Source organism: Anser brachyrhynchus, assembly GCF_964034855.1.
Source record: "Anser brachyrhynchus genome assembly, chromosome: 1".
In the NCBI taxonomy this organism is placed as follows: Eukaryota; Metazoa; Chordata; class Aves; order Anseriformes; family Anatidae; genus Anser; species Anser brachyrhynchus.
The window spans coordinates 148,688,428-148,701,431 of NC_137694.1; the positions used below are offsets into that span (position 1 = coordinate 148,688,428).

General features: G+C 35.1%; 1 protein-coding gene across 5 annotated transcripts in view; it reads left to right on the forward strand.

The window, feature by feature from the left end:
• The window catches only part of MYO16 (myosin XVI), a 386,560-nt gene that overhangs the window by 193,165 nt on the left and 180,391 nt on the right, over positions 1-13,004 (forward strand). For all 5 annotated transcript variants that reach the window (XM_080577669.1, XM_080577670.1, XM_080577671.1 and 2 more), the window contains 2 exons: positions 3,544-3,694; positions 11,804-11,914. In XM_080577669.1, the coding sequence (XP_080433795.1) occupies positions 3,544-3,694; positions 11,804-11,914 (262 nt within the window). The remainder of the gene's footprint in view (positions 1-3,543; positions 3,695-11,803; positions 11,915-13,004) is intronic.

Consider the following 13,004-nt stretch of genomic DNA (forward strand, 5'->3'; position numbering starts at 1 on the left):
ACATTTTTCATTTTCTTACAGAGCATTTCAGTTTATAACCATTTATGCAGCAACTTGCATTTCATTTATTCTAGTGTTTTCAAACAGTCTTTTAATGTGTTTAATCCATTCAGAAGGTTCTGTTACAGAACTTTGAAAAGTTTTTAGACTGAAGTTTCAGAGATTATGGAATTTACAGATGTTAGCTGGCTTAGAGATTGTTTGGAAAATCTCAATTGTCAGTGAAAGGATTACAGTAACAGAACTGAGAAATTCTCTTGAACAAAAGCTGTAAGTTCAAAGAGCACATGAAAATGTCATTGCAGACTATGTCTTGATATAATTCTTTTTATAACATTTTTCTACCTAGTTAGAAGCTCCATATTGATTCCAATATTGATGATAAAACCATGTCATAAAACTCCCAGATTTTTTTGTATGCTTTCTTTCCTTCTTTCCTTCTTGAACAAACAAGGAAATGCTAGATGATGGCAACTTATAGAAAATTTATAAGATTATCTAAAACTTAAAGATTATCTAAAAACCAACCAACCAAATTAACTATGTATAAGATGGTTTATACACCTAAAAATTAAAGTGACTATCCTCCATATAATGTACACGATCTTTTCCCCATTATATATTCCAGTGGCAACAGTCCTACCTTGTTCTAATACAATTACCCTAGATAACTCTGCTTCTTGTCTATTATGCGACATCATTTTGGCTTAAGTCTCCCTTTGTGGTTAATTATTGATTAATTATCTATTAATTATCATAGAAGAAGGCTGTTCATGCTAACCCACTTGCCTACATTAACATAAAATTTCTTGCATTGTCCTGTAGTTGAATTTCCAATTGCAGTGTTTGACTTCATCTTTTGACTAATATAAGTACATTTGAATATTAACAGATTTTTTTTTCTAAAAAGTCACTGCTGGCAACATTCTATTTCAATTTGTTTTATTCTTCACAGTGTCTTCTTGACCCTGAGTCATGGTGAACTGTTTATAGCGATTTTTAATCTGCTTTTTCTCTCTTGTAATCATTCTAATTTTTGATGTAATATGAGTTATATGCTGCATATTATCACTTAAAGTGCTGTGTGCAAATGCACATAACTTATAGGATACTCTTTACATCAAAACGTGGAACACTTATGGTTTAGTCATAACATTACTATCCTTTTTAGTTCAAAAAAGTATCTGAGGAAATGCATTATGTTATTTACAACATAAGTCTCTTTTGCAACACCCAAAAAATTAATTGAGGAGCTTAGAGATAAATTTTAAAAACAGTGTTTCTAGTATGCGTGGTATAGTTAGCATGAAAGTGGTGAAATTAAATGGAAAAGCTTAAATTTCACAAGAAAAAAAATCCTGGATCTTCACAATTTAAAAGAAATATCACGAGTAATAAAAAGCTTTAAGTGACAGAGTCTAGTTTTTGTAATATTTTAATTCATTTGGCTTATGCTTTAATTTCTTCTTCTCTTTATGATTGAATTTTAAGATAATTGTGTCCAAAGGAATTTGAGAAGTTTGTGACAATAGCAAAAATACACTCAAAAAGAAAACTTGTGTTTTGTTAAATTCTGAGTCTGGGTAAAATGTGGATTAGTCATTTCTGCTTGTGGATGTCACAGCTATTTCATTTATTTTACTGTCCAATCACTGATGTCTCTTATTCTCTGACATGTAAGTATTGTCAACATTCATGAACAGAGTTGGATAACGGTTTTTCTGTTCTACAGTTCAAGTCAAGGCAAAAGGCAAATAAAAAATATATACATTTGGCTCTTCGATCTTTTGTCCATGTCACATTTGGTAAATAAATTTATGACAAAATCTTAGGTCAATCGTAGCAGTAAACAGAGGATTTTATTTTCACTGGTGTTCCTCCAGACATTTTACATCAAAATATATGAAACAGAATATAATTAGAAAAGAAATTGTGTATCACAGAATCAGAGAATCACAGAATTGTAGGGAATGGAAGGGACCTCAAGAGATCATCGGGTCCAACCCCCCTGCCAAAGCAGGTTCCCTAGAGCAGGTTGCACAGGTAGGCGTCCAGATGGGCCTTGAATATCTCCAGAGAAGATTCACAACCTCCCTGGGCAGCCTGTTCCCGTGCTCTGTCACTCTCACCGTGAAGAAGTTCTTTTGCATGTTGGTGCGGAACTTCCTGTGCTCCATTTTGTGGCCATTGCCCCTTGTCCTGTCCCCGTAAACCACTGAAAAGAGGTTGGCCAAATCCCTCTATCTCCCACACCTCAGGTATTTGTATATTCCATTGCAAAATGTTGAAAATAATTCTTTTAATTTTTGCAGACTGAGGGTTTCATCAAAATAAAGAGTTTTGTCCATGTTCCTTTTTCCAATGGGAAGCTACTTTGACACCAATATTCCAACGAATTCTTCTTAGTAGGGGCTTTTTGCTGCTTCTAATTTGGACTGCACCTTTATAAAACAGTGTTTGTGTTTCAGTTCTGTTTTCAACAGTAGTTCTTAACCTGAATAGAAATCAATGTTAGCTATGGCTCTTGCTTCTGTTTGTTTAAGTAAACTATATATATAATCCTGGCTTTATTATAACAAGTGGTCAAACTGAGAAGAAAATTAGATTTTTTCTTAACGAAGTTTGACATCTGGGCTTTATCTCATAGCGGAATGCACTATTTATTCCCACACTGAGTCCACTTCTCCTTTCAAAGGAATTGTGCACATATTTTGGCAAAGAGTTGCTGTATACTCCATGACATTGTCTCATTTGCACTGTCAGAGGCCAGACAATTATTTTTTAAGATGTTTGTGTTCTCAGCTCCTGGGGCTGATTCCTTGTTAATTCTTCTGGATGTACAACACAGCCAAAATCATCCAAAATGTTGGCATTGTCGTTTTTCAGAAGTCTGATGTGTCAGTAAGGAAAATATCTCCATGCATGTAAAAATATGTTTACTCTTCTGTGTGAATGAAAAGTATTGTATATAGTGGCAGTGATTTTGAGAGTCTGCTGCTTTTTTTTTTTTTTTTTTGATACCACAAATTCAAAGCAGCTTTTAGTCATAAAAGCCAGGGTATTGTCTGATTCAAAAAAAAAAAAAAAAAAAGGCAAGCTAATTGTTGGATTTTAATTTTATTAACTGTAATGGTAATATCTGTATTGGATTATTTTATAATATATTACTTTTCAAAACGGTATTGTGTACGTTAATTGTGCATTTAAAATTCAGTTTTCAAATTGCCTATTGATTTGCCAGCCTAGCACTGTCAAGTACAGGCTCATGCATATTCTGTTTGGCTTGCTTCGTTCTGATTCAGAAGGGATATGCATAAAGGTGAATTTTAAATCAAAGTGTTTTGCTCTACATCTTTGGGAACAGACCAACCCAGGTGAACAGTTTATTTTTATATTATACCAGTTTCTGTACTTGGACCAGAACCAGTGCCTCAGCCCTGAATTGTACCTTAGCTCTGTGTTTGTGCCATCCACATTGGGCAATCTTTTGTTTGTCTGACATCTTCAGCAGGAGTCTAATTGCTTTATTGATTCTCTTTGTAGCAATCCCCTGGCTTTACCGATTGCCAAGCAAGACAGTTTGCTGGAGAAAGACACCATGTTTAAAGATGCAGCTAAAGGTTTATGTAAGCAGCAATCTCAAGACAGTGCATCTGAAAACGTCACGGTGAACAGTACAGCCAAACTTGAACAGGTAATAGCATGCAAATTCCTGAAATGTTTTTAGTGCTTAGGTCTGGAAATTGCAAACTTAATGAAGCCAAAGAAGGTGGTAGATTTTTTTCACTTCATCACACAGCAACATGATATGCACTGTGGAGCCTTGTCTCCTCAATCGCTCCCTGCGATCATGATCTGGCCCTGCAAAGAGTTCCCTCTCTGCAAAGGGACCAGCTCTTGGAGACAGGTTGGGGGCTGTGGCCATCAGAGGGCTCCGAGCTGCTCAGGCTCTATTTATTGATGGTTCACAGCGGGGAAGGGACAACTCTTAGCTCTGCCCAAAGTGTGCTGTAGGCTCCAGGTTGGGTTTACAAAGGAAAGAAACACAACCTGGGAGACTGCAAAAACAAAAAGGAATGTCTAGGGAATATTAAGTTGCAAAATAAGTGACTCTAATTCAAAGATAGGAATTGCCAGATTTACAGCTGCAGTTTTAAATCCCTTTCATGTGCTAATGCATTGGGATACAGGCACTGATTATTTAAGTACCTTTTACAGTTTTCTCCAAAGGATCACAGTCTCATTCAGTGCATAGGGTGGGTGCAAAAGGAGGCAATTACCTGTTGCTTATAAATCTGGCATGTCCTAACTTTGAATGTTTACAATGTAAGTATTGTTTTGTGTTTTTTTTTTTTTTTTTTTTTTTGGGGGGGGGGGGAAGGGTCGGAGGGTGGGGGTACAAGGGGCTTTATTTTTTGTTACATGTATTTGGGAAACATATATTCCAGAAGTATTTAGCCATTTGAGAAAGAAATCTACTTAGAATTGGGAGGGAGAATTCTCTTTTAAAATCACTTATTGTGAGTTTGAAACATAACAAAGGAGCAAAATGCTGATTTCATTTAAACCACGTTCAGTTCAAAAAAACTGCATGCCTGCCTTGGCAGAAGCACGCATACTCCAATGCTTGTTGAATATGTTTCAGAGGAATGTTGTGTTAATTATATGAGATCAATCAGTGAGTTCATATGTCAGTCATATTAATCTGCCTCCAAAAGTGCTCAGCTTTGGAATCCCATAGAGCATGCAGTTCCCTATTCAGTCACTTCCATCAGAAGATACCACAAAATGTTTTGCACTTGGCTTACACCTTGTTTTCATTTCATCCAAATTCTGGCCTTGCTGACTGTGCACTTATGTGACGAAAACACAGTCAATCCAAAAGAGGAGCAATGCCGGTAGGAAAATTAAATGCTTGCAACCGCATTAGGAGGAACCCCTCCTATCTTTGTAAGGAAAGGGGAAATTGTTTAACTCGGTCTTGCTGAAAATATCATTTGATTCTCTATGTTTTGAAGTGTGGACAAGAACATACGTACTTCCTTCTGCTTGATTCTATTTTGGTGCACATCTCTCCAAAGTTATTTGAGTTTTCTTTATCTCTAGGCTAGACTTTTGCTTTATAGTCTGTGCAGTAAAATATATGCAGAAGCTGATCAGAAGAAGAGCAGCTGATCTTCCGGGAGAGAAAGACTAACCAGAGGTCTTCACTCTGGTAGTTTACCCTTCCACCATGATGTTCCAAAGTCATTTCAGGGTCCTAGGGCAGATCTTCTAAACATTACTCGCATGTTTTGTCAAAACAAGGATATGAGCTTTTTTTTCTTTTTTTTTTTTTTTTTGAAGATACATGATTGTCAGCCTGGAAACTGGACTTTCCATCACAGATATTTCTTGTTTCAGCATGTTCTTGATATATATATTTCTTTAGTATTATTGTTATTTATTGGAAGTCTGTGTTTTGTTTTTTTTTGTTTGTTTGTTTTGTTTTGTTTTTTCAGGACATTTGGCTTGCAGTTATTTAATCATATTTCTTACTATGAGCAGTGCTTTGTTTCTTTGTTTCTTTCATTCTTCCAAGGAGCTATTTATCACAAGCTGACTTCTGGCCGTAAAAATGGAAGCATCAAAAACTGCCATAGTTGAAAAAAAGCCATCAAGACCAAAATTTCTGTGTACTTTGAACATTTTAATTTTTTTTTTTAGTGTAGCAGCAGCGTTTTTGTAAACCTGTGATGAGGAGGATTTTATTCTGTATTACTTGGCATGCTTTATGAACTGTAGGTGGTTACATATCATAACCTTATTGGTGTATATAATATATAGATGTGAATTTTTAGAGTTGGTGTTTCCAAGTAACCCATTTAATTTTTATTCTTTTTTGCTCAACTTGGAAATTACAATTTTTATTTAGTGCTGATACCAAAGGAAAGCTTTGAATAACCCCTTCTCCCTACCCCTGCCTCCTAGGTATACTAATTTTAATGAGTTTTGCTATCTTTTATTCTTACCAGTTGCATTCTCAACTACATTCAAAGTAATCATGTTCTGTTTAATTTTTCAGTAGGGTATGTGGAGTCATTGCCTGGATTTTATGTTCATATATTATTGAAATAGATCAGCATGATATTTCCTATGCTGTGTGTCAGAAGTATCATACATTCTTAGGCAATATGGCATGCAGATCAGGCCTTTACTGGAGGATCAGGGAAAAAAAAATCATCTTATTACATCTGAAACATGCATTTTTAATAGAGAAGCTTGTAATTTTTTGGTTTTGAGAAAACTAAGAGCTCAGATTTATATGTATCCTCCATCTTTTTAACTGAAAAAAAAAGGAAAAGAACCTTAACAAAATATTGTTTTTCATAAAGCAAGATTTTTGTTGCATGAAGTATAGGAGATGGCTATCAAATGACTACACCGATAAAGCATTTTGGGTGTCTCTTGGCTTGTGTTAGCTTTTGCTTTTTTCTAGGTAAAAGCTGTTCTTTGATCATAAGTAATTTCAAGGTCTGTGCTGCTAAACAAAGAAAGCAATATGAATAATTTCCAGAATTTTAGCATAGCTGGCAATTTTATTTCTTCTCAGCTGGAAGGATACTTTTCTGATTGGTCTGGAATTAAATTGTGTGCTTCATTTTCATTCTACAAAGAAATACAGATTAAATCTTTTTTTTTTTTTTTAAATTAGGTCTTTTTTAATGTTTTATCTTTGGCTTATAATTCTTGTTTGCATATTTTAGGCCATATGAAACATGTGACAGAATATCCTCAGATGCCCTTCTTATTGTTCTAGTATCACTTACCACATACACAAGGGACAATTGTGTGTATCATATTATTACACATAAAACCTATAATGCATACATAGTTTAGTGACACAAGGAATTAAAAAAATAAAAATCATTAGAGACCATTATCTGAGCAGACAGTGAATATTGTTAAGTGAACGTAAGTGAAAGGAATGAATAGGGATCTTCGTTGTTAACGTTACAGTAATCTCAAAACTAATAACTTCATATGGCATAGTTGTCTTAGAACTTATGCTGTATTTATAACTGATTTTCTTTTATTCTTGTCTTGGAAAATATGCATTGTGGAATAAGTATGATAAATACATCAAGGTGAATAAACAGAGAAAACTCATCAGTATGCTAAAAAAGTAGATGATAAGAATAGAATTTGTAGACATCCACAAATAGGTTATTAATAATGTAAATACTGTTTATGGCCAGGTTCAATCATTTGTGAATTTAATGCGTTTAGAATTTCTTCTCATTCTAGTACCCCAGTTTACAGTTTCTATGTGATTTTCTTGCTCATTGAGCTGTGAATTTTAGTGCAAAGGCTCTGTTACAGAATATTGAACCACCAAACCCTAAACTTTTTATTTGTACATTTTAGAAAAATATGTTGATGGTGAAAGACTTGGGTTCCCTTACTTGTGCATCCAGGAGTTTAACTGAGCACTTTACATTTCTAAACATCAATCTATGGAATCAGCATCTTTGGCTATACGTATATTATGAAATAAAACAAGCAAGAGCCTGTTCTCTAGCCTAGGGCTATGTGGGATGGCCCAGTGAACATCTATCATCCTTAAGACAAAACTATTTTCTACCTCAAAAGATGGGTCTGTGTCCAAATTGCCTTTTGGAAATGACCATTGATGGCATACCTGAATGGTGCCCAGGTACCCAAATGGTACTCATATGCATGAGTTCTAGCTGGGCCCAGAACATACAAAGAAGTTTATTAACTTTGCAGAAAATATGGACAACCACAGGCCAATACTCTAATCCAACTGACTTTTTATTTAGAAATAAAGACATTTATTTATAGCCTAGTGTAGATTTCATCTTTATATGGAATGAGAGCTTCGGAAAGTAAATTAAGAGAAACTTATTTCATGGCACAGTCTTGATAGGGCACAAGGGAACATAGTAAAGACCTGTGCCCATTTTGATGCTGCAAGCCAGGTGGACACCCTGGTAAGGGAAGGAGGCTGCAGGCTTCTGTCTTTCATCTGCTGTCCGGCTAGCCTGCCATCCAACTGCCATGAAAATAAAAATAAAAAAAATTTAAAAAAGGGAAGAAATGCTATCTTTTATGTGACAGAAAAATCTACATTCACTTTAGTGGGATGAGGAATATACCTACAGAATAAGCAGTCAGAAAGACACAGACAAATGTAGCGGGCAACCTGCGGACCCCAACTGTTTATGTCTGGCTTGTTCAAACTCATGTTCTGCTTTCTGAACCTGAAAGTACAAATATTTTGAGAAGCAAGTCAGCATTTTTCCTTTTTTCCTGTCTATTTGGGAATATCCATAATAAGATTTTGATAGTTCTCAGCACTCCATCGTTTCAGAGTACATCTTTTCTGAAAAAGACTGAATTAGGAAAATGAGGGCTGTGGAAAGGTACATTGTGAAATATTCAATTGGCATATGTACATATCTCTACAGTTTATATGTTGCAGTAAATAAATCTTACATGTACATCTAACAATAGTTATTACATCAGCTAAATCTAGGAAATTAAGTCCTTGACATACTCACTCATTTGTACATTTGTAGATTTATTGCTTTCTGGATTAATGAAATGAGAGGTTTTTTTTGTTTTGTTTTGTTTTTGTTTTGTTTTTCCACAATTTTATGGGGAAAGCAGGAAATAGAAAGCATCATAAAAGTGTACTTGGGCACTTCTGCCTTCTTGTTCTTCTATGTATTTGCAGCTGGTCTAATACTGACTATAACAACTATGATAAAGGCATAGAAGCCTGTGAAGCATATAAATTTTGTATTTTGGTATCTGTTTTCCAACATATGAAAATATGAACTGAGAACTTAGCATTGTTGCAAACAAAAGAAAAGAAAGAAGCCCCAAGATATTTGTTAGGGTTCAAAAGGTGAACAATTTTTATCTTTCTGCTCCTAAATAATCTTTGTCTTGAACTTGTTTGGATCATTTTCAAAAGAATCCAAAAGCGAGATGATTTTTTTTTTTTTTCTAAGGGCTTCCCCCCTAAAGTGCTGGTTTCCCAGCTGTTTAATCTTTTATTGAAAATCCATGGATATAAGAAATAAAGTTAAAATTGATTAAAAGTTGGGGGGGTGGGGGGGAAGTCTTCACTTGATCTATTCAGGCTGTACCTTTCATAGAGCTACTGTTGTAAGGTACATTTTCCTTACATTTTTTATGGGTTGGTACTTTGTCTAGTTCAACATCTGTTGCAGATAGAATGCAGATTAGATGTCTGACTTCCATGTTTTAGTGTATGAATGGAAAAACAGTGAAAAAGCTTTTGTTAATATTCATGCTGCTACATGCATATGAGGTTTAGTAGTCATCATTTATTGCCTGTTTGTAGAGCTGATAAAGACAGGAGACAGCTTTCTGTGAGGAGTTTGCCTGTTACCTCATATACTTGCTTTAGGCAGTATTTTCTACTGAGTGTATTTGTCTTTAGAGGAATAGTAAGGAAATATTTAAAGATGAGAGCAGAGGTTCCCACATTTTTCCAGGCACCGTATCAGTCCCAAAATGGAAGCTTGCCAGAGCCCCTAGTATTATTTTGAATATCTTCAGCATAGAGCTGATACAAGAAACACGAATGTAATGGTAGCCATAGCACTTGAGGTCGAGAAAAGAGTAAAAGTGTGCTTTCCACAAATAAAAGGTGCTCCATAAATTATGGGGCAACAGAAACCGGGAGCTTACAACCCCTGCTGCAGATATGTTTCATCTGTGATGAACCATGGCTTCACATATACTATGCGTGATTTCTTAGAGTTACTTTAGCTACATTTTGCAGTTTCTTTAGATTGTATGATTAAGCTGGTGCCTCATTATTCAGTTCTGGAGTTAAATGAAGAAAAGAGTGAACTGAGTAGGGCAAGTAACTGAAAACCGAGTATAGCATTGAGAGATGATTTGGGCTGGAAGCAACTGCATAATTCACCAAATTTACTTAGGATTAGTAAGGCTTTAAAGCTAGGATTCTAAGAAAAGAGCAGCATGCCATGAGTCAGGCATGTAAAAAATACTGATAAAAAGAAGTGTCTTGTTTTTCCTTGTGCTGATATGAGTAGTCATTGTGTAGTGCTAAATGAAGTGTGAAGTCGATATTCTACAAATTGTACTTGTATTTCTCTATAGACTAGAGGAACCTTCAAGGTTTCGTAACTTAATTTATACCATACCAGCATATGGATGTGAGTAAAGCTGAAATATGTGAAGGGAAAAAACAACAGGATTTTGTTTTGTATCATAAAAGCTAGTAGTTCTGTGGTTGTGATGTCTGGTGTGCATCATTTGCTTCTTCTTGATAAAACAGAAGAGTAAGCAATTTTATCCCTGTTTGGTGAATATTTTGATACTGATATTCAATACTGCTATTGTTAGGAGAAGAATTTTGATTGGGCCAAAGATCTATGATTTAAAGAAGATGCAAAATTAGATCTGATTCATCCTTCTTGTTTATGACTACAAACTCCCTGATGTTTGCTTATGGTCACCTAAAAATGATGTGTGAAGGAGTGTTTGTATGTGTGTTTCAGGAATCTTGGAATGTAAAGACAAAGTGAAATTGTTAGTCTTATTTCATTAAAATTAAATTCTTCTGCAATATCAAACTGTGCAGCCCGGACAAATATAGGAAGAAAGCCCAGATCATCATGGTTTCTCAACTAGACCTTGAACCTATGCAAACAATGGAAACTCAGTAGTTTGGGATCAGACCCCTGCTATTAAACACCAGCATCCATGGTCATTGGGGTCTTCTCCTTGCCAGAAACGTGCTCCATGTTCCCTCCAAAACCTCCCAGTCTTCTTTCTGCTTCTGAACAAAGTTGTTTCATCTTCATTGCCCGTACTCAAAATAGACACCGCAGGGTATTTTAGTAAACTCAGAGCAAACAAATAAAATCATTCTACTATCATTCACATGAGTATTTTCTGCTTCTAGGTAATCTGTTGTTATGGAAAAATATTTTTCTTACTGCTGGCATAAAAAAGGAATTAACCTACATTTTAAGTATAGATAATAATTTATAAGCACTGTGCTTGATGCATCAATGTTATTTTGCCTGTAATCACATTTTCCTGTGTCACTGGCTCTTTTTTCCCTTCTTTTTCCAGTTCTGTTGTTTTATTTTTTTGTTTGTTTGTTTGTTTCCTTATTTTTTACTTTGCCTTGCTGGGCTTGTATTGTTCCTTCTAAGTCTGAGAAATACTAGGCTCATTTAAATCACCAGTTTTTGCTACAGTAGCAGTTTCTGAATCTCTTCTGGTCTCCTTGACAACACAATTCCCACTTCTTATTAACTTCCTTCTATTCTGCAGGAAAAATTCTAATAGAATTTTCAATCCTCTATGATGAAGAGTAATGTGAAAGCTTTGTTAAATATTAGGCGATAAATAGTTTACAAGTACGCTAACTTTTATAGTCTTGATTTCTTCTGCCATAAACATTTAATGAAGTGAGCTTGAGAATTGCACTTGAGCTGGGAATCTTTATGGGTTCAGGAATAGCAAATGGCACTCTAGTAGGGGGCTATATTCTTAAGAGCCCATCAAACTCACACAGTTACACACCTTAACATTGCTAATTGTTTTTGATGCGCTTCTCTTGCTTAAGGCTGTGCAATTGTATGGGAGGAGTGACAACCCTCCAGTTTCCTAATGCATTTTACATAAATTCTAGTGATCTAAGCCTATATTTTAGGTTAAAACATTACAGTACAGAATGATTGGTTGTGAAGTTACTTTATTTCTCTGTGTAACTTGTGTTTTCTAGATCAAGCTAATGCCTCCAGCTCCAAATGATGACCTGGCTTCTCTGAGTGAGCTGACAGACAGCAGCCTACTTTATGAGATTCAGAAGCGTTTCAGTAATAATCAGATATATGTGAGTTACTATTCACCTATCAACAGTAAGCCTTCAAAAAAGAGCAAACAAGAGTAAAAGAATAGGATTACTTTTGTAACTACTAGACAGTAACCTGACCAGTACTCATGACTAATATTTAGATGGGTGAGGACATACATATGTGTAAGCCCTGCAAGTTCTCAGTTTATATAGGAGAATAAAATCATAAATAAAAAATGGAATAACATTTCAAATAGGCTTGGATAAAACCTATGTATGTTTATTTCACAGAGTAAATGTGTTGATAAAAATTGGTGGTCACATGTAATCTTCCCCTCTTAAACTACTGAAAGATCCCAGAGTCCCACAATGGCCAAGGTTGGAAGGGACTTCTGAAGATCATCTAGTCCAACCCCCCTGCCAAGCACAAGATCCTTCCACCTTTAACGTTATGTTCACTTAAATTTAATAGAACATATGGTTACTGGAAATTCAAAAGAAATTTAGATTTAAAAAGCTTACAAATGATCATGGGAGATTTAATTGCTCATGATCTTTTCTTGTATTACAGAAATCATTCTCTATGTTCTCTATCATCTAGATATCAAGCAAAAAAAATAGAAGAAGATTTCTGTAAAGCAGGTTTTCTTGGTTTTGCCATATTAAATATTGGAGGTATCTCATTAGGTGTATTTCTGTGGAAAAAAATTTGCACTTGAAAATTATGCTATCCCTGTTCATATGTTACTCATAACTTACTTCTAATGTATTGAACGGTTGAGTGGCATGTCAATGTGAAACATGGCAATTGGTTTGAAACATAAGCTGATTGCACTTTTTAGACAATAACAGGGAACTGGAATGTCACATGTAACAAGTTGCAGCCAACACCTTTGAAATTAAGGGCACTTCAATCCTAAGTGTTACAGTATTCCATGATAAAAAATCTGGTTTTTAGAAGCATGGATGAAATCCCATTTTATTATGAATATTTATTTTTCTTTATCTCACTTTCAAGGATGTGAAATACAGGTTGAATTCAGGAAGATCCACAGATACTTAGTATTTATAAAAGGGAAGAGAAGTCTTCTTTTATTTTAAAATACTGAAGATTTTACCCGAGAGGATC